We start from the raw sequence: 25,162 nt of genomic DNA, 5'->3' as shown, positions 1-25,162 counted from the left end.
GGAATATATATAAATAGACGTTGATGGCTACTATATGCATTTGCGTCGTTCTCTTCTCCGTTGGTTATATGGCAGAGATGTTTATAGTAAAAATTATTGCGCTGTTAAGCTTTTCAGTGTAATAGCTGTTATAATCAAGCTAACAAAAATAATAAAAAGTTCTATTTTTATGTCTTACTAATGGATCAGAACATAAAATTTAAAATATTGGTAGTGTAAATAATAAAGCATATTTACAATTTTTTAAGAAAAAAATTATAATATTTAAATATCTATAGAGAGATTTCACGGCAAGCTTAGATACCGTCGCCGAGTCTATTTCTTGTGCCGTGCAAAGCCACCTAAAGTGCCATACAAGGAAAGCATAAAAAACGCGGGGGTTTTGAAAAGGGGAAGGCGAGGCAGCGACGGGTCGTTCGGGGTTAGGACGGTGTTCGGTTCAGAGGTTGTTATTTGGCCGAGTCAGCCTCCACCACATTAACCTACCCCCCGCGCGACACCTGGTCGGACGCGAAGCAAACGCCCCACCCGCCCAAATCTCCCCCGCCCGGCCCTGCTCGGCGGCCCGCCGTCCCTCCGGCAGCACCGGAAGAAACTCCGATTGCGCCCGGCGCCCGCCAGACGCCGGCAAGCGGCAAGGGACTCTCCGCTCTGGCATCCTCCTGATGGAGAGTCAGTTTTGATCCGCGATCGGACGGCGGGTCCGGCGTGCGCGCACGCCTTCGTGTGCGTAGTGGTTCGGCCCGGTCCGGCGCGTCACGTCAATGTGTAGGTGCGACCCTGTAGCGCGACGCGGTCTATCTTTTGAAGCCAGAGCCTCCCCCGGCACCCGCCCTCGCCGTCGGAGCCCCCATCGAGCCAGTCGCTCTCGATCCCCCGGCCCTGCTGCTGCCCCTATCTTCCTCATCCTCCTCTGGTCTCCACTGCCCGCTTGATACGGCTGGTGACGCGTTGTTTTCTTCGCCCTCTTCTCCCGCGGTGCGGTGTGGAAAGCGAGCGAGCGAGCGGGAGACTAGTAGGATCTATCGGTCGCGTTGGCCCGCCGATACGTACGCCGCGGGTACCTTCCTTCCGTCCATGGCGTGTTGGGCTCGGACGGTGGGTTAGCCGCCGGGCGTGTCGCGCGGGGCGTATGGCCGCCGGTCCAGCCATGGACGCCGGAGCGGGCGTGAGCGCCCCCACCGCCGCGGCGGACGGGGCGTACGGACTCGCCCGCATCGTGGCCTGGTGTTCGTCCTCGCCCCTCTTCTTCTGGCTCCTCACCGTCGTGCTCGTCGCCGCCATCCACATCGCCTCCGGGTCCAGGCCCTCCGGCTCCAGGTAAAACTCAAAGCTTTCTTGAGCTCTGGGTTCTGATCGATCGCGTCGATTGGCGTGTTCGTTGGCACGACCGATTGATGGGCTCTTTTTGTCTCCGTTGCAGGACCCATGGGAAGGAGAGGGAGAAGGAGGAGGAGGAGGAGGAGGAGGAGAAGGCACGCCGCGATAGGTTCGCGGCTGCCGAGGAGAGGGAGGTGTCGGGCAGGCGAGACGACCGGGTTCTGGAGATGATGCGCAGTTTCAGCTTCATGAAGGCCACCGAGGAGGATTTCATGGAGGGCATGACGGCGTACGAGTGCAACGGCCGCGGCGTCGACGCCGGCTTCGCGCACGGGCTTGTTGCGCCCGAGCCGTTTGCGCCGCCGCCGGCGTTGATGGCGACGAGCCTCAGCTTCAAGTTTCACCACCAGATACCTGAAATTCCAACGGAGACGACGGTGGTTTCGAGGGAATTCACAGCAGCAAGAGAAGAGGACGGACAAGAACGAGTGGAAGAGAAGGAACCACAAATTCCCTTGGAATCATTGGTTCCGTTGCAATCTGCAGACAAGCAAGAACACCGACGAGAAGCAGAGGAAACAGAGTTCTTGGTCGATGAGCAGGTAGAAGAGCAGAGCAGGGAGGCAGCGCCACCGAAGATCGTCGCGACCACGCACAACTATCAGTTCTTGACGGAGCGCGACTTCCGGGGGTTCGTCAGGGGGCCGGAGGCCATGACGGTGCGCGTCCAGGAGTCTTTCGTGCCGCCATCGCCGCCTGCGGCGCACCAGCCCGAGGAGCGACGGGTGGTCGACGTATCTTCCCGCACCGGCCGGTTCCTCACGGAGAGGGACTTCCGGCCGGCGAACGACCCCGACGTGTGCGAGAGCGTGGCGTCTTCCGGGAAGCGGACGCCGTCGCTGCAGTCGAAGCCAGCGAGCTCTCCGTCCGTCGCGTACATGGGCGGCGCCGCCGTCGGCGGGAGGACGAGCTTCGCGTCGGAGTTCTCCGGTTTCGGCGACTCCGACTCCGAGTCCAGCGCCAGCGACGGCTACTCGGTGAAGGATCTCGCCGTCGACTCCGACAGCGACTGGTTCCTCTCGGAGAAGGACTTCCCGGCGTCCGCGCGCGACTCCGGCAACCTCAAGAGTTACAAAGCCAAGGTGCTCAAGGCGATCGAGGCCCTGGAGACCGCGGCGGCGGCCAAGCGCGAGCCACCTTACCAGGACTCAGCGACAACATTGTCGCCGGGCTCGGTCCGACAGGACTCACCAGACACCATTCCCGATGGTTCACCGAAGTTCCCTGAGGACATGTGGTCTCGCAGCCCTTCGCCGGATGTCGAGTACAAAGAGGACGAGGAGAAGGTAACACGAGAAGCTGAAGCACAGTACGACGGGGACATCGAACAGAGAAGCACGGCGGAGGATGAGGGGGGCGTCGACATGAGCGACGACGAGCACTCGTCGGGCGGCGAGAAGGGAGAATCTGCGCCAGTCTATGATCTAGCTCCTGTTGCTGACAACTGTATGGATCATTCGGAGAAGGAGATCATCGCTCTAAATGATCACTCGGGAGGTGAAGCTGCTTCTGATGCGCAAAGAAGTCCAGAGGCAGTCTCTGCGAGACAATTAGCAGCTGTACCATCGGATCAAGCTGCTGGCCCAGCCAAGAGAAGTCCGGAGCCATCGGAGCAGGAATTTGTTGGTATTGTTGATCATTCACTTGAGCACAGTTCTGACGACCGGAAAGAAACTGCCAGCGAAAGCGATCAGTCATATGAAATAGTATTTGATGACAAAAGAAAACCCGAACCTCCGGAGACAGGATTCCTGGATACAGCAGAGGAAGAATATGGTGGCACAAATGATCGTTCAAACCATCTCATTTCTTATGAGAAGAAGAAGGTGAGTTTCAGTACTACAGATGATCGGCCATACGCTGCAGTTGCTGACGAGAAGAGCGTCCCAGAGACTCCAGAGCAAGGATTCAGTCTAACTGACCATCGAGATGGAGTAGCTCCTGACGCCACGAACATTTCAGAGACCAGAGAAGACGAGGAACAAGACAGTGCAGCTCGACAGGCCTACGTTTCAGTCGCCGGGAAGGCAAAGGTGTACGACGAAGATGGGGAGGATCCAGAAGTGAGGTGGAAGGATCTTTCAGCCGAGGAGGAGGACGAGCTGGAGTCGCTGTGGGAGCACCAAGACCTGATAGAGCAGCTGAAGCTCGAGCTGAAAAAGGTTCGGTCCATCGGGCTGCCCACGATCCTCGAGGAGTCGGAGACGCCAAAGGCTCCGATGGAGGACCTCAAGCCATGGCGGATCGATGCCAAGTTCCTGCGCGAAGACCCCATGGACGAGCTGAACAAGTTCTACAAGAGTTACAGGGAGAGGATGCGGAAGTTTGACATTTTGTGCTACCAGAAGATGTATGCGATAGGTACGCCTAATTCTCACGCAAACTTATCGTTTACCCATTTTATCCAAAGATGGGAAACAAGAACTGCATTTTAACCTAACAAATGTGACCAACCTATGCGGCAACGGCAACTAGGCCGGTTTTCATCAATTAAGAAGAAAACAGACTCCCAAATTTAAATTTGAGAGAGAAGAGCTTGAATCTGAGTGACTGTGCATATGACCACACATCTCAGTATCTCACCTAACTAGTTAAACTAGGCTCACTCCCAGAAAATGTGCATTTCTTTATGATAGTTAAATTAGGCTGCAAGTCTAAAATACTAGTCAAGTTTCTCTGCTACAACTTTTTTTTTGGTTTGTAACAACCAAGCTTCGTCTACATTTTTAAAGCTAATAGTTCAGTATTGATACAACTTTTCTCTTGATGGATGCATCAAGAAAAGAGATCATTTTAAGGCATCTAGTCATCTAACCCTTAAGACTTGTCAAGTACCCCCTCCATCACAAATCATAGATTAGTCTGGCCTTTAAAAGAGACCATTTTACGGAGGGCAATTTTAAATTTTGGCTGCAGACTTCCTACAGCTCAGAGGCCCCCAGCAATCCAGCAACTCTCTAAAGTCCCTGTCGCCCACGGTGGCATCCATCCTGTCGCACAATTTCCGGTCATCGCGTCGCAGATCTCCGGAGGACCCGTCGGAGCGGTTCTTGAGGGAGCTCCGCTACGATCTGGAGACGGTGTACGTTGGGCAGACGTGCCTGTCGTGGGAGTTCCTCCGGTGGCAGTACGAGCAGGCCCGCGACCTCCCGGAGTCCGACCCTTACCACAGCCACCAGTACAACCAGGTGGCCGGCGAGTTCCAGCAGTTCCAGGTCGTGGTGCAGAGGTTCGTGGAGGACGAGTCGTTCAAGGGCCCTAGGCTGCCGAACTACATCAACAACCGGTGCGTCCTTCGCAGCCTCCTGCAGGTGCCCGTGATCAAAGGTTAGCTAGGGCTAGTTCAGACTTGTTGTTCCGGATGGATTTCTGAATGGATGGAATGCGAGCGTTGACCGTGGTGCCTGCGTTTTTTTTTTGTGTCGTCACAGAGGACAGCTTGAAGGACAGGATGGAGGACCAGCGCAAGGGGAACTACGTGATAACGAGCGAGGAGCTGGAGGACGTCATGGAAGAGGCGATGCACATCCTGTGGGAGTTCATCAAGGCCGACAGGGTCGAGACGACGACGACGGCGGCGTCCGTGCTCAAGGGCCTGTCGAGCGCTCACGTCGAGCTCCAGGACCCTTCGGACCATGATCTCATGGCGCACATCCACTCCACGCTACAGAAGGTAAGGTTGCAACTCGCGACGCAGTGTGCATGGCTGCAGGCAAGCTGTGGCATCTATCTGATCTGAAGCGTGCGTGCAGAAGGAGAAGAGGCTCAAGGACCTCCTCAGGACCGGCAACTGCATCGTGAAGAAGTTCAAGAAGCCCAAGGAGGACAGGTCGAACCAGAACCTCTTCTTCTCGCAGGTGGACATGAAGCTGGTGGCGAGGGTGCTGAGGATGCCGAGGATCACCAGCGAGCAGCTTCAGTGGTGCAAGGCCAAGCTCGACAAGATCGTCCTGGTAGATAGGAAGATCCACAGGGAGGCTTCATTTTTGTTGTTCCCCTGTTGAGAGAGTACGTATATATACTTATTTTTCTTTTCGATCGCGTTTGCTCGATAAAAAAGGGAATACATTCACCCATGTAATCAGTCCACAGGGTGTAGGATTTTTTTTAGTGTTTTCGTAATTCAGTCCTTCACGCAGGTTCGTAATTGTAATTGTAACTTGATAAACAGGCCACAGTTTACGGAGCTCATGGCGCTTCCATGATACCAACATTACCTAGAAATTACAATCACGCCCATTTTCAATCTTTTACCACTGGTCCATCCCGACTATGCCGCAAGGCAATTTTTAACTGCCCTGCCATTCCTGGCCCTGGATGAGCAGTTCTTATGCCCATTCAGTTCGCAACATGAGTTGTTTGGTTTGATAAATAAGGTAGTCTATCATTTTCTCACTTCTCAATTTTTTATTTGGTTTGTGAAATAGAATGAATTGATTTATCATCATTTTATTTTTTTATAAGTTAATAATTAGTAGTAATATGAGGAAAGAGTTCATTCCACTAAATTTATAGAATAAACTTATGATGCACTATCTCACCTATAATAGATTGGTTCTTCCAACCAAACACCCCAATAATGAGTTAATGACCACCACCTCACATTTAGCTGATCTAACAACTCAAAGTAATCGCTGCAAACGCTGCAGCATACTACTATACTGTACACAAGAATAGGAACACACATCTTACATAACTGAAAGCTGACGAAATTGAGATACAACAGAGTAGGCTCAACAGTAGACAGCAGTACTAGCTAGCACAGTAGGACGATCTTAGCACACGTGTATGCGAGATACATATTGGTAGCGTTCAGGAGGTGATTGATAATTGACCAAATATTACTTTGACAAACTCCCCTAACTGTGTAGCTACCGCAGCTGCTGCAGCTATTCGAACTGTCGCAGCTGCAATCCATAGAGACAAAATACTGTAAAAGACGCAGTCATATTAAAGCCGCAGCAAGCCGCCGCGAACAGGAGATGATTTGGTAAAGAAAAAGGTCCATGACAGTGTGGCAAAAGTATGTTAAACCGTAGTTATGGTAGAGAGCAAAACACCAGCCTAAAAACCGACTCTACTCAGTGGTTCAAAATACCTCGTGAAGTATATGTAAATTTCTGGTTCAATTTAAAGCGGCCTTTGGTTCCAGTGGCAAGTACTCAGTTCAATCGTTGTATGGAGTGATCGATTTTAGGGGGGGGGTCGCCCTGTGTTTGTTCATGCTGTGTGAAAACTTATTATTCCGCTTAGAGTTCATATTTTTCTATGGCTCATGTTAAGGGTAAGCTTCTTACAAGAGACAATTTGGTGAAAAGAAAACATCTAAAGGCTAGTTTGGGAACTCCATTTTTCCATGAGATTTCTATTTTACCAAGGAAAAATGAACTAATTTTTCTTGGAAAATGGAAATCCCTTATAAAAATGTGGTCACAAACTAGCCCTAAATGATGAGTACTGCCTTTTCTGTTCGGGAGAGGAATCAATTTATCACCTTTTTTGGTTGTTGTATTGCTAAGAGGATGTGGAGTGTGGTTAATAACTTGTTGAATTGGAATGTGGTGGGAGGATCTGGAATCTGTAGCAAGATAGTGGATTAGCAATAAGAGATATGGGGTGCAAAATACAATTTGTGTTGCTGTTTTGTGGTCCTTATGGAAAACCTGCAATGCTTTGTGTTTTCAGGGGAAAAACTGGATGTGTGTGAAGTAGGTGCTGTGCAGGGCGACTCAAATGCTGAGAAACTGGAAACCTCTCTTCAAGCCAAAAGTTGGGACTTGGGAGGAGCTAGATTTATACACTGGTGCTTTGGAGAAAGTAGCTTGGGAACCGTAGCGCATTTCCTGGCGAAGGAATTCAAATCTGGTTGATCCAAGTGAAGATGGTATCCCAGAAAATGTTGGGAGGAGTTCTAGGAATTTTGAACCGACACAGTGCTTGATAACCTGTTACTTGTTGTTCAGGGATTTTAGCGGACGCACTGGAGTAGGATTTTAAACCTTGTAATAACGTTTGGTTGATACACTTTAACTTTTCGTCAAAAAATTGAAAGCGGCGAAGTCGTAATGTTGAAATCTCCCAGCCTAAAAATTTACCTATTCTAAAGCTACATAATGAAGGTCTTGTTCGGTTATCCACATCACATTGGGATCGAAGAAGAATGACATAGATTAGAAGGGATTTTGACTTGCTAGAGGTTTTAAACCAACTCAATCCACTACCATCCATATGAATTGAAATTTAAACGAATAAGTCCGAAGAAGCCAGGACACTAAAATCATTTCCCCCTCTCTTGGTTGAGACTGAGAGCCTTCTTAGCGAAATTTGTTAAGACTAAGCCAAGGAATAAGATACGAGTGCTTCGAATCATACGATGATTTCTTAATTGCAAACATCAAAGTTGAAGTTATTTTATATGTACCATTTCTAAGGATTGAAGTTTTAGGTGAAAAAGTTACCTCCATTATGTCTTAAACTAAAGTAAGTAATATGTTGCATTGAAACATTCCTACCATTTTTTTGTTAATGATAAATTGTATTATGTAGACTCCATTGCTAACATTTTAAATATCAAAACTTATATGTAGGTTCAAATTCACATGCTATTATTCAGCGATGGAGCGTGGAGAGAAAACAAGCAGGGACTATTTTTTCAAGGCTAGTTTGGTAACTCAATTTTATCAAGTGATTTCTATTTTCCAAGGCAAATTATTTTTTTTTGGAAAAATGGGAATCCCTTAAGAAAATAGAGTTGCCAAACTAGCCCTCAGTGACAACCATAACGTGTGGCAGCAATATGATGGAGTACTACATGTCTCTTCTACTCCCTCCATTTCAAAATATAATTGGTTTGACTTTTTCAAACCTAACTTTGATCACTCATCTTATTCAAAAAATTCATGAAAAATAAAAATTTTAAGTTATCTGTAAAGTATATTTGATAATAAATAAAACCACAACGAATTTCTTGGTTTTTCCATAATTTTTTGAATAAGAAAGTTGATCAAACTTGTGATAAAAAAGTCAAATGAATTATAAATTAGGATGGAGTATCATTGTTTGTTTGTTCTCTGCAGGCTGCAGCCTAGGCTTTCTATTTAGCATGAGCTTCATAGCTTCACATAACAATATAATGAGAACTATGTCAAGTAATAAAGCATTCAAACAAGGGGTTAAGAGCCCAAGTTCGCCCCCATGAGGCTCAGCCAAATGCTATTGTTGATGAGGCGGGATCAAACCAAAACATCATTAGTTAGTTATTTTCAGCCTTCAAACCTTCTATGGTTTTCTAAAAACATATTAAAATTTAGGATTTTGAATTGCATAAACTTCTTAGAAAAAATGTTCGATATTTATAAAATGTAGTGTAGTCTAATCTATCTCCTAAATTATCAGCAAAGTACGATTTACAATTTACGTGAATTTAAATGTTGTAATCAAATATCTTTATTTATACCGCTATATAATCCACCAATTTAATTTTTCACAAAACTCGTCAATCAAATCAACCCTACACCCGTAACATCCACTAAATCCCCAAATAAATTGCATACAGGCTTAACACACCATCAAAACCAACGGTTCAGATCGCTAGATAACCCCTCTTTCTTACTCACTCAAATCCAATTGATAATATTATTTGAATCATTCCCATCCCTCCCTCCCTCTCTCGTGACCTCGTCGCCCTCGACCTCCCCTCCCCTCTTCCCCACGTCGTCATCACCCCTCCCTCTCATTCATGTTGTTGTCGCAGCCGTCAACCCCTCCTTTCGCGCCGTTGCCGTCGTCGCCGACTCCTCCTCTCCATGGGATCGTAGCGTTAGCACAGACTATATGCTAGTTATTATAAAGCACTAGTTTCAACATCGACAATCGTCCCGCATCATATTTTTGCACAAATCTCCCTTAGTCTTCTTTCTATCAACCCGTCGTCATCTCCCCCTTCATCCGTCGAGCGTCGTAACAATCTCCTCCCCCCGTCATGCTCGTCGCGTGCAACAAATTTCATCCCCCCGACCGCCTCGCTCCCATCTGCAACAAATTCGGGGTCACCTTGCTCCCATCTTAAACAAATCCAAATATCGACCCCGACAAGGCCGAGGCAGTGCATCGAGAGGACCCCTCTGACCTCACCGTCGTCTTGGCCCTCGACGACACACTCGCAATGCCCGCCATGAGTGTGCCGTGCCTCCCTCACCCATGACAATATAGACCTCACATCCATTGCCACATCGCTCCTCGCCGACCTCACCGACTCCGATGATCCCTCCGACAAGACATACAAGGTACTGCAGCAGGCGTAGTTGGGGTCCTCGTCGGCGGATGGAATCGTCCTCATCCCCCTGCCTTCTGTCATGCGGTGTTGTCTGTTGTCACCAAGGTCAAAGTGTCCACGCCCTAGAACGACCACATCGCTTCCGCAAGAAGGTATGAGATTCCCACGCGCCCTCACCCGTCAACGCAACACCAAGGTACAAGGCACCATTTCTTTGTCATGTAAGATCCTCCCGCTCTGCCTCCTCTTCTCGCTAGAAAAGGATTCTTGCCACAAACTTTGTATGCATTGATCAGCAAAGCATAGGCAGACTGGTCATATGGAGGTCTAGAAGTGTAATGGTGGTTTACTGAGGGAGCAATTACAAAAGAGCTCTAAAATCTCAAGCTCTAAATGGTGCCTCATCACTAGTTAAAGGAGAAGACAGTGCATTGTTCATCCCAAATGCCTCGAGCACTGTTGAGATTGATATTCAGAGGATGACTTTGGCTGCATAGCATGCAAATGTGTCCCTATTGAATGTGTAGAATACTAAGGACATGACCGAGGAAGAACTAGAGTTCAATCAGATGCTTGATAAGTTGGGTCCTCGTTTTGTGGATTGGTGGGGAACATGTATTTTACTAGTGGACGCTGACTTGCTGCCTCAAAAAATCCTTAGTTATAAAACACCATACAAAGTTCTTCCGACTGGAATGAGTTCGAACCTTACCAACGCAGAGCTGACTAACTTGCAAAAGTTAGTGAGGAACTTTCCATGCCATTTTGCTCTAGGTATTGCTTTTGACAATGCCCATATTACTTTTGACTATAATAGCTTTTACCAATTGGCAGCACATGCATTCTTATAGCTTGCTAAACTTCATTAAAGGAAGAAATCGGAATCATCAAGGTTGACAACAGTAATTGTTAAGCTCTGGGAGAAGAGATTAGTGGTGAAAATAGTTGTCAAACATGGAATGGAACACAAATAATAAGATAATGGCTAAAGAAATAAAGGTTTGAGTGCCATGTTCTTATTTTTTCTCATTGACTTGGCATGACCACTTGGACACTTTTTCTAAAGGAATATTGAAAAAAATAGTTTTTGAAGGTTTATAACTTTTTCACAAATCCCTAAATATCACACAAACACACTTGTGTTATTTGAGGCAACTAAAAATCAAGTGCTATTCCAGATTCCCTTAGCAATCTTATGTTAAAAAAATCACCCAAAGCAAAAGGTTCCTAAAATAATTACTATAAATCATTTTTTATATTAGTAACAGTTTTGCTTTCTATACTTGCATAGCTTGGTTCTGATACGTAAACTCCTCTATCTTCCCAACATTGATGTTGGAAATAGTTCATCAAGGTTGCAGTAGAGAGTGCTTATTATGCTTTATATTTATTTGTTTATTATAGAGGTAAAGCTAGCTTTTATAGAAAGCAAAATATCTGATACATACACATACCATGCAGCTATTGGGAACTTCAGCTTTATATTCCTATGTTGAGATTTCTTATATTTCCAGCTTATCCCCACAGATACAAATCAAGTGTGTTATTGTCTTGTAAGATCTTGTTGGTACTTCTGATTACCCACAACTAATTGCATCAATCTCTATAGAGATGACATGGAGGAATCCTTAGATGATACAGTGAGTATCTGATTCTTAGTATGATTATTTTCCAAATCACTTTCTTTTTCAAGTCCAACAAGGAAAAGATCTCATTTTTAGTAAAGTGATGACAATATATTGTCCTTTTATCTATATGTTCTTACAATTGCTATCCTGGATAGAAACCATTGTTATTCATGGTGCTATTTGCCTTGGGCAGCCCAAACTTTCTACCATCAATACAGATATGAAGTGTTGTGTTTGATCCAGGTAGAAACTTGTGTGCATTTGCTTTTCAGTGGTTACCATCCTATATTCACTAATTTATTCCATAATAAGAAAATTTATAGTTCTAAAATTGCCCTTTTGTGTTTGCAGTAAGCCAACATTTACAACTGGAGTACTTAGGTTGTTTACAATTCAAATATGTTATTCTGCCACATGTTTACAACTACCTTCTATGTAACCTTTGTGAATTGTGTGTTTCGAATTGATATACTTGTCCGAAGACTTTCAGATTTCTCTTACTACCCCCAAAGAAAACATATCATGATGTTCCCATGGATTACCCTTTTGCTAGCTAAAGCGTAATGTGAGTTATAATGGAAGAGTGCTATTTATCTTTCTACAGCTTAATGTTTCACACCCTCCAAATGTATTTGATCTCCCCTACGAAGGATTCACCCAGACAAATTCTTACTCCTGTTGCAAAGCAATGACATGAAGTTATCATCAATTAAACATATATGACACATCTTAATCATGAGTTATCTGTTGGTTCCTAATTGTACATTTCTAGTGGAAACATTTGGGCTGTTGAGAAATACTTGGGATACAACCTTTTTTGCTCATGTACTTGTCTACTGATGATGAATGAGTAATTGGACATCCTTTCTAATTATTGGATATTGTGGCATGTCATATAGGGCAATAATAATATTGGGTATTTGAATGATTCATAAAAAGGATGTGGGTTATGTTGGATACTTCGACACACCTTCAGCTATATGGTGCCCTTTGGATTGTAATGATATCATGTTTATAAGTAGGTAGCACCAACTTTAGTTCGGATGGTTCTTCATCTACTTATCAGTAGTAGTGTTTGAAGCCCCTTTGGATCCATGCCATTGTAACTTACTGAGCTTATTTGCACTATTTTGTACACACTGCAAGAAAAAGGTCCTCTTTTGTTATATTCGTAGTAGTCATTTGGCATATATCCTAAAATATGTTTATCTACATATATTGGTGGACGGTCCTTTGTTTGACAATCATTTATGCCAACCATTTAATTTTTAGTTTCGAAAACTTAGTAGGTCCACTTGTTGGCCACTAGTTTTGATTTTGTGACATTTTGTCTACTCCTTTCCCTTCATCTCTACTATTATAATGCAATGATTTCAAATGTCGTGTGTTTCCACAGTCGTGCATCGTCTGATTCTTTTCATGCATCGTCCTTTCACTTCACCTAATCATTATAATATAATAGTTTCAAAGTTGTGTGTTTCTTTATTTGTTGTTGCCAAAGAATATGTGAGATATTGAGGTCGATAATATATGTGGTCTTTGCTTTTATGTAATCATTGTGCACAAATATTTTGTTTGTTGTTGCAACACATGGGCACCTAACTAGTCCGATTAGAAACGAGTGAAAGAAATCAGACAATCCACCGAAAGTTGGCCATAAAAAGGGCATTTTCTTTGTTTTTTCAGAACTGATCTCATTGTTTGGTGATCCAGGGGTGCAGATAGGGATGGTAATCAAGGGGTAAGACACGGATATATGGTTTTTGTATCCATATTCGCAAAATAAAACTCTACCCATACCCATACCCATATATGTTTGTTGGTATGGATCTAACCCAAACTCGTACTCGATGGATATCTGCTACATGGCTCGCCCACTACAATTACAAGATATATATACCTCCTTGGTATTGCAATATGTCCAAAGTCCAAACGCGAACAATCTATCGAAAGCCATGAACAATCTAAAGAAGTGGAGAATGGGGGCACAAGTCACAAACGATCTATTCAAAGTCCAAACGAGCAAATTGTCCAAATCTAGAGAATTGAAGAACGGGGGCACACGAAGTTACCAACAAGTAGACGGGCAATGGCACGAGGTGAGGGCGGGGGCACGACTCATTGTAGGGCGTTGCACATCAGCAGTAGTTCGATGGAGGGCGTGTGATGGGCACACAGTGGTGCCCAGCACTCCCTGCAGGGCACGATGCAACAGCAGCGTCTCTCCGCACGACGCTTGGGCGGTTGGATGCGGCGGCCTGGACATCCAGCCTAGCACCTGGTGGTGGGCGGTGGCTTGGGTGAAATGGTACCAAGGATTTAAAAAATCGGCGGTAAATTGTTCGGTTTACCGAAATCACCGCTCGACGATATTGGTCTACCACTAATTTTTTAAAATTCACTCCAAATTTAAAATATTTGAAATATATAAAAATGTAAAAAATATGATACAAAAACTAAATGTTCTAGTGAGTAATATGGTATACAAGATAACTAAATTTAATTTAGTTTAGCCTTAAAATAGAAAAATATATGGAGTCATTAGTGAACCTGTCGATTTATCGCCAGAAGCGGGCAGTTTACCACGATAGGAGCTAGTAAACCGTGTTTTAGTTCCGATAAACCAGATTAAGTACCCATATTTAGTTCTATACTATGTATTTATTGCTCGGATTTAGTTTTGTGGTGTTTAGGGTTTTAGATTTAGTCTCAATAATATATTTCAGATTTATATATGTTATATGTTAGTATTGTTACATATGTGATTGAGAGCACCTAGAGGGGGGGTGAATAGGTGATCCTGTAAAAATCAACTTTAAACAACACAAACTTGGTTTATAATTGTTAGTGAAATGAAAACCAAGTTGCTGTGAATAGAGAGAGAGAACTCTTCACTTGATTGTTTCTTTATGATATGTATTGAACTTAGGAACAATAGCGCAAGTGAATATATCAAAACTCTATGGAAGAAAAACAATCACACTAAAGAAATGCACAGGAGACACGATGATTTTATCCCGTGGTTCGGCCAAGGCCTATTCCACGTTGTGGTGACCTCCTTTGGTCAAGGATTGCACTCAATCCCTCTCAAGTGATCTAAAGATCAAACTTGAGTACCACTGTTTTCTTCCTTTTCTCAAGTATTCCCTTTGTGAGGAATCTCCACAATTTGGAGTCTCTCACCCTTACACAATTGATCACAATTAAACCACAAGAGTAAGGGAGGGAATAGAACCACACACATGGGACAAACTTGCAGCGACTCACGCACACAAAACGAGAGAGAAGAGAACAAGAACAGCACAACAGAGTTATAGCTCAAAACTAGTGCCCAAATCTCAATCTACTAAAGCAAAGGCGTGAATTCTATGTCTCGGTGTTGTTGGATGTTCAATGAATGCTTTTTGTATTGGTCCATGTGCCTAGGGGTCCTGATAGAAGACGCGGCCCGACCTTCCGTGAGATACGATAACTTGATTGAATGGAGATCTCGACGTTGATTATCCAAGGCTCCGAGCGAACGGTTCCTCGCAATCACTACACCACAGCTCCGTTGGTTATCACCCATGACACACGAATGACCTCGCCACGAAGGCTTATCCCTGCAAGCGCAATCAAGAACACAGGCAAGAACAAGAAAGAAACGCAACCAAAATTGTATTGATTACGAGATGGGGTCTCACAAACCGATGACGGCGACACTGTTCGATGACAGAATTCATCTAAGCAAAACCCAAACCTTATGTGGCGGCAGCTACTAAATAAATAGAGTATTAGGGTGTGCGCGACCCCTGGACTCGCCCCTAATGGGCTCCGACACGATACACGGCCCAACGGCCCAACAGATGGTGTCGCAGCACCAAAACAGAATCTGAACGCTGAATTGTTTCGACGATTCCCGTTGACTCCGGATGAAATTTAGGGTGGAACTAGTTGGGTTGGTTAGATAATCTCTTTATATTTCCAACCATATCAAGTCCGTCGCAATCAGAGTCCGGATGCATCTTGGGCGTCCATTTTAGTGTAGACTGGTCCTGGAACCCGAGATGGAGTCGCAACCGAGTCGGACTTGATCTCCTTCCTGTTGTGGGCGCCCTTGCTGCTCCTCCTCAACACCTAGGCCTTTCCAAATTCCTTGATTGTCCTCTCCAAGGTTCCTAATTATCAAAACATCCATGGCCCCAAGCGTAAGCTCTGAAACACAATTGACTAGGGTAGAACGAACCTAGAGATTTAGCTGTCGTGCACGCAATCGTGTTATCGGTCCATTCATTGTATGTATAGAAGTGATATCCTCATCCTCCTCCTCCTCTTGAATTGGAGTCATCCTCGACTCGATCTCATCTTCGTCACCCATATATGGGTTCAAATCTGAAATGTTAAGGTCCAGAAGGTCCTGGACCTGGCGCTGAATCTCCTTAGTCTCCTCGGGGTTGGTCCTGTAAACAACACGGTTGGGCAAGCTCGCCCCTAGAATTAAATCAATCTTGTGCTCAATGCCTCGTGCATGTGGTAATCCAGGGGGTATCTCAGAGGGAAACACATCCATATACTCTTGCAAAAGGTTAGCAATAGCCGGTGGCAAAGCAATAGATGTATCATCAATGGAATAGAAAGCATTTTTGCACACTAAGGCATAGCAAAGTCCAATAGAGGCATGTAACTCATCAAGATCAGATTTAGTGGCTAGCAAAGTAGGAGTTTTTAACTTAATAGGTTGCTGATTTTCATAGTTCAAAATACCTTTTTGCTTAGCATTAGTCTTTTTCTCATGTTCAAAGTGGACAATTTCAGTGGGAGTCATAGGAAGCAACACAATTTTCTTTCCCTTATGCATGAAAGTATATTTATTAGATCTACCATGGTGAATAGCATCAGTATCAAACTCCCAAGGACGTCCCGGTAAAAGGGAGCAAGCATCCATACTCACCACATCGAAATTAGCAAAGTCATGGTAAGAGCCAATAGAAAAATGCACCCTTGCTGTTTTTGTTACCTTAAACTTACCGCTGTTGTTAAACCATTGAATTTGATAAGGGTGGGGATGCTCTTGTGTGGTCAAGCCAAGCTTCTTGACCACCTCAACGTTCACCAAGTTGTTGCAGCTACCACCGTCAATGATGGTATGTACACGGCAGTCCTTGACGATGAGGAACATGTTGAAGAAGTTGTGGCGCTGTCTGTTGTCGTCGTCACTAGCCGTGGCACTCAAAGCTCGTTGCACAATCAAGGCCTTATAGGTCTCGGTCGCTGTTGTACCAAGAACCTCTTCATCACCATCATAAGTCTCTGCAATGTTAGCTCCAACAGTATCTTCATCTTGAACATCAGAAGCACTAACATACCCACCATCACCAGTAGCAATGTATGCCCATTTGCTGGGGCAATCTCGCTGAATATGGCCAAGTCCCTGGCAGCGGTGGCACTTGATCTCGGAGGAGCGGCCTGTGGAAGAGGTAGTTGTAGCAGGTTTTGCTGCAACACCCGAAGGCACCAAGGACTTGCTGTTGTTGTGTCCTTGTGATGCCGAAGGTGCGGTGCTGCGTGTGCCGCTGGTGGTGGAAGATGTGGACGTCCATACGCCCGAAGAGGATGACGCCTTGGCTAGCACCGGTGGCGCGAAAGTGCTCCTCCTCCGCTGTTGACGACCCTGTAATTCTTTTTCTGCCAACATAGAAAGATGGAACAAGCGTTGTATAGAATGATATTCTTTATAATCAACAATATCCTGAATCTCCCGCCTCAACCCCCCATAAAACCTAACCATTTGATCCTCCAGATCCTCAACTACCCCACATCGTAGCATACCTTTCTGAAGCTCTTGGTAGTATTCCTGTACCGACATGTCTCCCTGATCTAAGCGTTGCAATTTTTTTCGAAGATCATGTCTATAAGAAGGGGAACAAAGCGAGCTCGCATCGCCTCTTTTAACGCATTCCATGTTTGTGGTGCAGTACGTGTGTTAACAAGTTCATTCCACCAAATGATAGCAAAATCTCTAAATTCACTAGTGGCTTGTCTAACCCTATGCTGCTCAGGAACAAGATGAGAATTAAATTTTTGTTCTACCGTCATCTCCCAGTCTAAGTAAGCTTCAACATCATAAGAACCCATGAACGATGGAATAGAGAACTTAATCTTAGCAAATGGATCATGGTCTGGTTCAGGATTATGATGACAACGTCTACCATTACCTCCCATACCTTGTCGATTACGTGCGAGGCGTTGTCGCAGCGGTGCATAAACATCGTCGTCATCGTCGTCGTCGTCCACCGGAGAGTGAGCTGGGGCTGGAGTTGGTGGTGGGGGACGAGCCTCCAGTCCGTCCATGCGTGTAACAAGTTCAGCAACTCGTTGATCAAGTTGCTCATAGGATGTCGCCGCAGAGTCCTGGTATTTTTTAAAAGCTTCAGTCATCGCGCGCATCATCTCCTTCAATTCCATCTGAGAGACACACTCATCGTCGTTAAACTTAGGCCCCTTGTCCTTGTCCATTTGATTCTTTGGTCCTATCATTGTTACCACAAAACAGAGACAAAAAGGCAACAAATAATGTGAACCCTACAACTATCTCTCAGGGTGGTGGTGGAATATAAATTATGAAGCATCTTACCCCGCTCTTACAAGGTTCTTACCAGCACTGCAGGTGGCAAACGGTGACCAGTGTGACTGTCCAACGAGCGTGGGTGTGATTGCAAAGGAGTACCTGTTCTGCTCGAGAGAAAGCTGGAGCCCTGGGAAGGCTGATTAAATATATATGTGGCACACAAGTCAGTAACAGATAGCAATGCTGAATAAGTGTTCCAAGTACTCGTCCTAGTTGCTGGCCTAGAAAATGTAATATAACAGTTGGACCAAGGCACAAGAAAGGGGGTACAAGTATATGGGTGCAGCAAGAAAACAAGCTTTGGGCAAAATAATCACAGAGGTGCACAGAACACTGACGTTTCTGGTTATGTGCTACCATTTTTGTGATTTTTTTCAAATATTGTTTTCTATATTTTTCTCTTTTGCAGCAGCACATAAGAAGATAACACACCAAGTTTCATATTTTTTGTGCAATGACGCGTCCTCTGGAATTTCTGCAAGTTTGCCCTAAAATCGGGATAAATGTTTGGAAAATGAGAAGTCCTATTTCCAAGCCGAATTTGGGAATTTTAAAACAGTGAATCCGGCAAAGCCGGAAAGAATCGGATGCAAAATTTAATTCTGTGCGATTTGAAAAAAATGGGCCCGATTCGAGTTCTGAGGCGAAAGTTATGGCCGTTTTAAGTTTAGACTCCGAATTAGAGTTTCTGGCAAGGTGTTGGAAGAGTGGGTGGTTCGGTTTTATGGATAGAGTCGGTTTTAGAGATAGGATCTATTTTGTGGATAGGGTCGGTTGTAGAGATAGGATCTATTTTGTGGATAGGGTCGCTTTTAGATATATGATTTGTTTTGTGGATATGGTCGGTTTAGATACAGGATCTGTTTTGTGGATAGGGTCGGTTTTAGAGATAGGATCTGTTTTGTGGATAGGGTCGGTTTTAGGGATAGGATCTGTTTTGTGGATAGGGTCAGTTTTGTAGGATGGAAGCAGATGGACAAAATCAAACTGAACCAAAACAAATCTAAACCAGCAACCAAACTCAACCTAGAACACGAACTGAAAACTGCGGACTCTAAAATTGAATTGTGCAAAGGCTAAGGTGATGGTTTTAGGTTAGAATAAACTGATCGTAATTATATTTTTTGGGCTTTTTGTGGACTATGGGACGAAACAAAACTAATCTAAAGGTAGGATTATACCTCACGGGAAACCTGGAAATCTGATACCAATTGATAGAAGACGCGGCCCGATCTTCCGTGAGATACGATAACTTGATTGAATGGAGATCTCGACGTTGATGATCCAAGGCTCCGAGCGAATGGTTCCTCGCAATCACTACACCACGGTTCCGTTGGTTATCACCCGTGACATACGAATGACCTCGCCACGAAGGCTTATCCCTACAAGAGCAATCAAGAACACAAGCAAGAACAGGAAAGAAACACAACCAAAATTGTATTGATTACGAGATGGGGTCTCACAAACCGATGTCGGCGACACTGTTCAATGACAGAATTGATCTAAGCAAAACCCAAACCTAATGTGGTGGCGACTGCTGAATAAATATAGTATTAGGGCATGCGTGACCCCTGGACTCGCCCCTAATGGGCTCCGACGCGATACACGGCCCAACGGACCAATAGACGGTGTGGCAGCACCAAAACAGAATCTGAACGCTGAATTGTTTCGACGATTCCCGTTGACTCCGGATGAATTTTAGGGTGGAACCAGTTGGGTTGGTTAGATAATCTCTTTATCTTTCCAACCATATCAAGTCTGTCGCAATCGGAGTCTGGATGCATCTTGGGCATCCATTTTAGTGCAGACTACTCCTGGAACGTGAGATGGAGTCGCAGCCGAGTCGGACTTGATCTCCTTCCTGTTGTGGGCGCCCTTGCTGCTCCTCCTCAACACCTAGGCCTTTCCAAAGTCCTTGCTGGTCCTCTCCAAGGTTCCTAATCATCAAAACATCTATGGCCCCAAGCGTAAGCTCTGAAACACAATTGACTAGGGTAGAACGTACCTGGAGATTTAGCTGTCGTGCACGCGATCGTGTTATCGGTCCATTCATTGTATGTATAGAAGTGATGTCCTCATTAGGTCCCTTTGTAGCCCCAAGGCAGCTAGGAGCCGTCTGAACTCCATTTGGAAGGCTCTGGTTGCCTTCTGTCCGGGGCGCACCGGACAGTGAACAGTGCGTGATTCCCTTACTTTCCTAGAGAAGCCGACCATTACCAGTTGCTGATCTTATGGCACACCGAACAGTCCGGTGCAACCATCTGACCGCTAGCTGAGCCACGTGTCATCCACTGATTGCGCGGTCGACCATTGGCTGGGCATGTGGCTGGCACACTGGACAGTCCGGTGCACACTGGATAGTCCGGTGAATTATAGCCTCGGCGCCCTGAGTTTTTCCCAAGAGCGGCCAGTTCACTGAGCGCGGCAGCCTGGACACCGGACAGTCCGATGCACCATAGCCTGGTGCAGGTTTGGCTGAACTTAGCCAAACTTCTCCCTTTGAATCTTTCTTGATTTGAGAAGTTTTCTAGCACTTAGTAGAACATAGTTAGTAGCAAAAACAACTTACTAAGTGCTAGAATCATACCTTTGCTTTTCCATTTGCATCTCTTTAACTCTTAGCTCAATGAAGTCATAACTTTATGTGTTGGACATCTAATCAACAAAACATAATAGAAATGGCACAAGGGCACATTTCCCTTTCAATCTCCCACTTCTTGGTGATTTATGCCAACACATCAAAAGCAACTCAAAATGTAACAACATTTTCTAATGCAAGCTAAAGAGTGCAACTTGATGTCAAATTTGAAGACCAATTAATCTAACATAGGATTTGACATATTTGGATCACTTTTACCACCACTTGGTTTGTTTTCACAAAACAAATTCATTTACCTATCTATAGGTCAAAAGCACTTGTTTTGGCAAATCAAAACATTTTGAAGACTAGATTTGATCAAGTACCAAAACTCCCCCTTTTTCCCATAATCAAATTTCTCCCCCACAAGAGAGCGGTTTTTCAATAAGAGGGGTTTGATCAAAAACCAAGTACTCTTATACTATAAATTTTTGAAAAATTCACAAGCGGTAGCAGATCCAGTTGTTTTGGCCTTAATTTGTAACAACCCTAGTGTTACAAGAACTAAAACTTGGACATGGCATCATATGCATTGACATTTCATTATGTATGTTACACCTAGAGTGCATCCACTAGGCTAAAACTTCGAATCAAGTTGTGATGTGATGACTTGAAGGGATCCTTAACCCTACGATAGGGTACTTAACCAAGGGATAGAGGTATGTGGGTGTATGTGATAACAAATTGGAGTATGATCTCAAGATATTAGTGGAGATGTTCAAGAGAGACTACACTTGGAAAGTTAAGTGCCACTTAAACCCTAGTAAGGACTCTAGAAACCCTAATTTGTGCTCTATGAGATGAGATCAATTTCTATACACTTTTGGACCAAAGTGCCTATGTCAAAGTGGTAGAGTATCAAAAATTAAACAACTTTTACATTTGAAGATTTCTAAGTTTTGTGGAACAATTTGGAGTAAATTGCAAAAAGTCGGCACTCATATGGTTAACTCTGAAACTAGTGATATCAGCCTAAGTTCAGATCCTATTATCTCTTAATCCATGGAGATTTTTCCATGGGTCATTACAACAAACTTATAGAGCTATTTTAGTAGTTCAAGTTTAATTAAGTGATCTAGCCCTAGAGCTTTCTAGAAATTGGAGAAAAATGGACCTGAAGTTGGACTGTCAGTCACATTAGATGCTGAAACTTGACTGACAGTGTATTCTAATGAACTTTGAGATCGAATTGCGCATGATTCGATGAGTATCTAATCAAGAACCCTATAAAAGAAGTTAAAACTGATATATTAGGCAACAACTTTGTTGTAGTCGGATTAGTGGGTTGTCAGATGAAAATTGGAGAACAAAACCCATCAATTCGCTCTGTCAGGCGCACTAATGAGGATCACATGGTACAGTAACTGAACAAGATCGCTGGTGCAGTGTATCTCGTCGCCGGTGATCTCCGCACGAGGATTCGTGTTGGTCACGGCGATTCGTGCGGGGATCGAGAAGGATATTACAATGGACGTGAAAAGATCGGCGGGGGAGTGAATCGAGCCGACCTCACCGTACCCACTTGCCCACCAACGTGGCTGCGCGACCATCGCCGTCGTGACCGTCGTTTACCGGAGTCTGCCACGCTACATGCCATAGTACCACATCGCAGTAAGTCATGATGAACGGACAACTACTATCCCGAGCCTTTGCCCTAGTGAGTGCTGAAAGTTGCCTAGAGGGGAGGTGAATAGGCGTAATCTGAAATTTACAACTTAAAACACAAATTACAAGCCGGGGTTAGCATTAGAATTAAAACCGAGTCTAGGAGAGAGGGGGAAACAAATCAAATGGGAATCAAGCAAATGAACATGGTGATTTGTTTTACCGAGGTTCAGTTCCAAGGAACCTAGTCCCCATTGAGGTGGTCACAAAGACCGGGTCTCTTTCAACCCTTTCCCTCTCTCAAACGGTCACTTAGACTGAGTGAGCCTTCTCCTTAATCAAACAGGTCACTTAGACCCCGCAAGGACCACCACACAATTAGGTGTCTCTTGCTTTGATTACAAGTTGCTTGAGAACAAGACAGAGAAAGAAAGAAGGCAATCCAATAGGCAAGAGCTCAAAAGAACACGAAATCACTCTCTCACAAGCCACTAAGTATTGGAGGTGAATTTGGGACTTGGAGAGGTTTTGATCTTTTGAATTGTGACTAGGAGTGAATGCTAGAGCTCTTGTAATGAATGTGATGCTCAGAAATCTTGGGTGCTTGGAGTGGTGGTGGTTGGGGGTATTTATAGCCCTCAACCACCAAATGGCCATTGGGGAAGGCTGCTGTCGATGGGCACACCGGACAGTCTGGTGCGCCACCGGACAGGCACTGCGCCGCCACATCACCCAACCGTTAGGGTTCGGGAGTAGTCGACCGTTGGCGCCGTTGTCTTCTTGTGGCACCGGACAGTCCAGTGCCGCACCGGATAACTCCTCTTCATTGTCTGGTGCACCACTGACTCTGCGCTCTGACTCTGCCGCGCACTGTTGCGCACTGTTCATCTGTTCATCGCCTTTTGCAGTCGACCGTTGTGTGAAGTAGCCATTGCTCCACTGGTGCACCGGACAGTCCGATGGTACATCGGACAGTCCGATGAATTATAGCGGAGTGCGCCCGAAGAAACCCGAGAGTGGCTAGTTGGACTCTGTATGGTCCTGGTGCACCGGACACTGTCCGGTGGCACACCGGACACTGTCCGGTGGCACACCGGACAGTCCAGTGCGCCAGACCACAGCACACTTGGTTTCTTTTGCTCCTTTGAATTTGATCCCTAACTTGAATATTTATTGGTTTGTGTTGAACCTTTATGCACCTGTAGAACATGTATTCTAGAGCAAACTAGTTAGTCCATATATTTGTGTTGGGCATTCAACCACCAAAATTAATTGTGGGAAAAGGTTAACCCTATTTCCCTTTCAATCTCCCCCTTTTTGGTGATTGATGCCAACACAAACCAAAGCAAATATATAAAGTGCAGAAATGAACTAGTTTGCATATGGTAAGTGCATAGGTTATTTGAAATTAAACCAATTGATAGTCTTACTAGATATGAATGGATTGCTTTCTTTTATTTGACATTTTGGAACACTTTTGCACCACATGTTTTTGTTTTTGCAAACCTTTTTCAAAGTCTTTTCAAAATTCTTTTGCAAATAGTCAAAGGTATATGAATACGATTGGGAGAAGCATTTTGAAGATTTTGAAATTTCTCCCCCTGTTTCAAATGCTTTTCCTTTGACTAGATAGAAGCTCCCCCTGAATGAAATTTTCCCCTTAACTTTCAAGAGGGTTTTTAAATGGATACCAATTTGAAATCTTATTTTCATGATCATAGATACCAATTGATATCAATTGAAAAACAAACATTTGTGAATACCAATTAAATCTTTTATTTCGAAATTTTTTGAAATGGTGGTGGTGTGGTCCTTTTGCTTTGGGCTTAATATTTTCTCCCCCTTTGGCATTAATTGCCAAAAACAGAGAACTTTGGAGCCCTTTTTTATTTTCTCCCCCATTGATAAAAGAAATATGAGTGAAAGATTACACCAATTTGAAAGATGGTGGAATACCGGCAAAGGGTAAATAATTGTAACACCCTGAATTTGGGGGTAGAATTTTTTCTTCTTTATTAGTCACCAAATTCAGGCGTTACTCTCTTTTCTCTTCCTGTTTCGCTCTTTCTTCCCAATTTGAAAGCAGTATAGCGACTGTTGTTCGTATGGTGTGTAAACAAAAACGTAAGTTGACATGGGTGTTGCATCATGCCGAGGCAAATTTCTTTTGCCTGATGTCGTGTTTAATCGCGTGTTCGTCTTGTCTCGTTTCGGATTTTGATTCGCGAGTGGATTCCGATCAGTGGTTGTGCGTGTCGTGGGATTTCGACCCGCGACGCGACCTAGCCCGGCCCGGCCTGGCCCTGCTTGGCCCGACCTTGGCCCGTGTGCCCCTGGCGCCCCTGCCCCTCCCCATGCGCGCGCCCCCCTCCTTCTCTCCCTTGCCCTCATTCAGTTTTCCCGCGCACAACTCCCTCTCTCTCCCATCTCTCTCTCTTCCCCATTGTGCCCTAGGTTTTGGAGACGGTGATCGTCGGATTTGGACCCCGAGGTGAGCTCCCCTCCCCTCTCCCTCTCCCTCTCTCTCCCTCCCCCTCCCCCTTCTTCCCCTGCTCGCGTCCCCCTGCGTGCCCCCTGCCCAGCCCCCCCCGCGCGCCCCTGTGCGGCCCCCTGCTGGCCCTGGCGGCACCCTTGCCCCGCTCGGCCCCGGCGGCGCCCCTCCCCTACTCGGCCTCGATGGCCCCCCGCGCGCCCCCCACGCGCCCCTCCGTGGCCCCCGGCGGCGCCCCTGTGCCCCCCCGTGCGCCCATGCTCAGCCCCAGCGCGGCCCCGCTCGGCCCCAGCGGCGGGCCCCTGCTCGGCCCCTCCCCGGTGGCGCCCGCCCTGTCCCCGGCGCGGCCTCGCGCACCTCCGGCACGCGCAACGCGTTCCCACGCGCGCAGCCCCACACGCGTGGTGATTGGTTTTTAGTTTTAATTAATTTTAAACTTTATTTAATTAACGTGTTGCGTCGCGCGCTTCGTCGCCCGACAAATTAGTTTGATTTCAGATTCTATTAATATGCTGCATCGCGCAACAATCCATTTTAA

At 45.4% G+C, this 25,162-nt stretch overlaps 1 protein-coding gene across 1 annotated transcript; it reads left to right on the top strand.

Annotated features, from left to right (window-relative positions):
- The first annotated feature begins 401 nt into the window (after positions 1–401).
- On the top strand, positions 402–5,633 carry LOC103632738 (uncharacterized). The gene is made up of 5 exons (XM_008654480.3): positions 402–1,320; positions 1,424–3,741; positions 4,297–4,707; positions 4,812–5,053; positions 5,133–5,633. Exons 1-5 carry the CDS (start codon positions 1,133–1,135, stop codon positions 5,382–5,384), a joined length of 3,411 nt encoding a protein of 1,136 aa, XP_008652702.1. The 5' UTR covers positions 402–1,132; the 3' UTR covers positions 5,385–5,633.
- The last annotated feature ends 19,529 nt before the right edge of the window (positions 5,634–25,162 follow it).

This window comes from Zea mays, chromosome 7, assembly GCF_902167145.1.
Source record: "Zea mays cultivar B73 chromosome 7, Zm-B73-REFERENCE-NAM-5.0, whole genome shotgun sequence".
Classification (NCBI taxonomy): Eukaryota; Viridiplantae; Streptophyta; class Magnoliopsida; order Poales; family Poaceae; genus Zea; species Zea mays.
This window is presented reverse-complemented; position numbering and strand designations above follow the sequence as displayed.

Bases quoted from the DNA above. Each gene is read 5' to 3' on its own strand.
- LOC103632738 (XM_008654480.3), top strand. From the start codon at position 1,133: ATGGCCGCCGGTCCAGCCATGGACGCCGGAGCGGGCGTGAGCGCCCCC. The intron at 1,321-1,423 runs GTAAAACTCAAA...TCTCCGTTGCAG, and splicing joins TCCAGGCCCTCCGGCTCCAG to GACCCATGGGAAGGAGAGGG. The intron at 5,054-5,132 runs GTAAGGTTGCAA...GCGTGCGTGCAG, and splicing joins TCCACTCCACGCTACAGAAG to AAGGAGAAGAGGCTCAAGGA.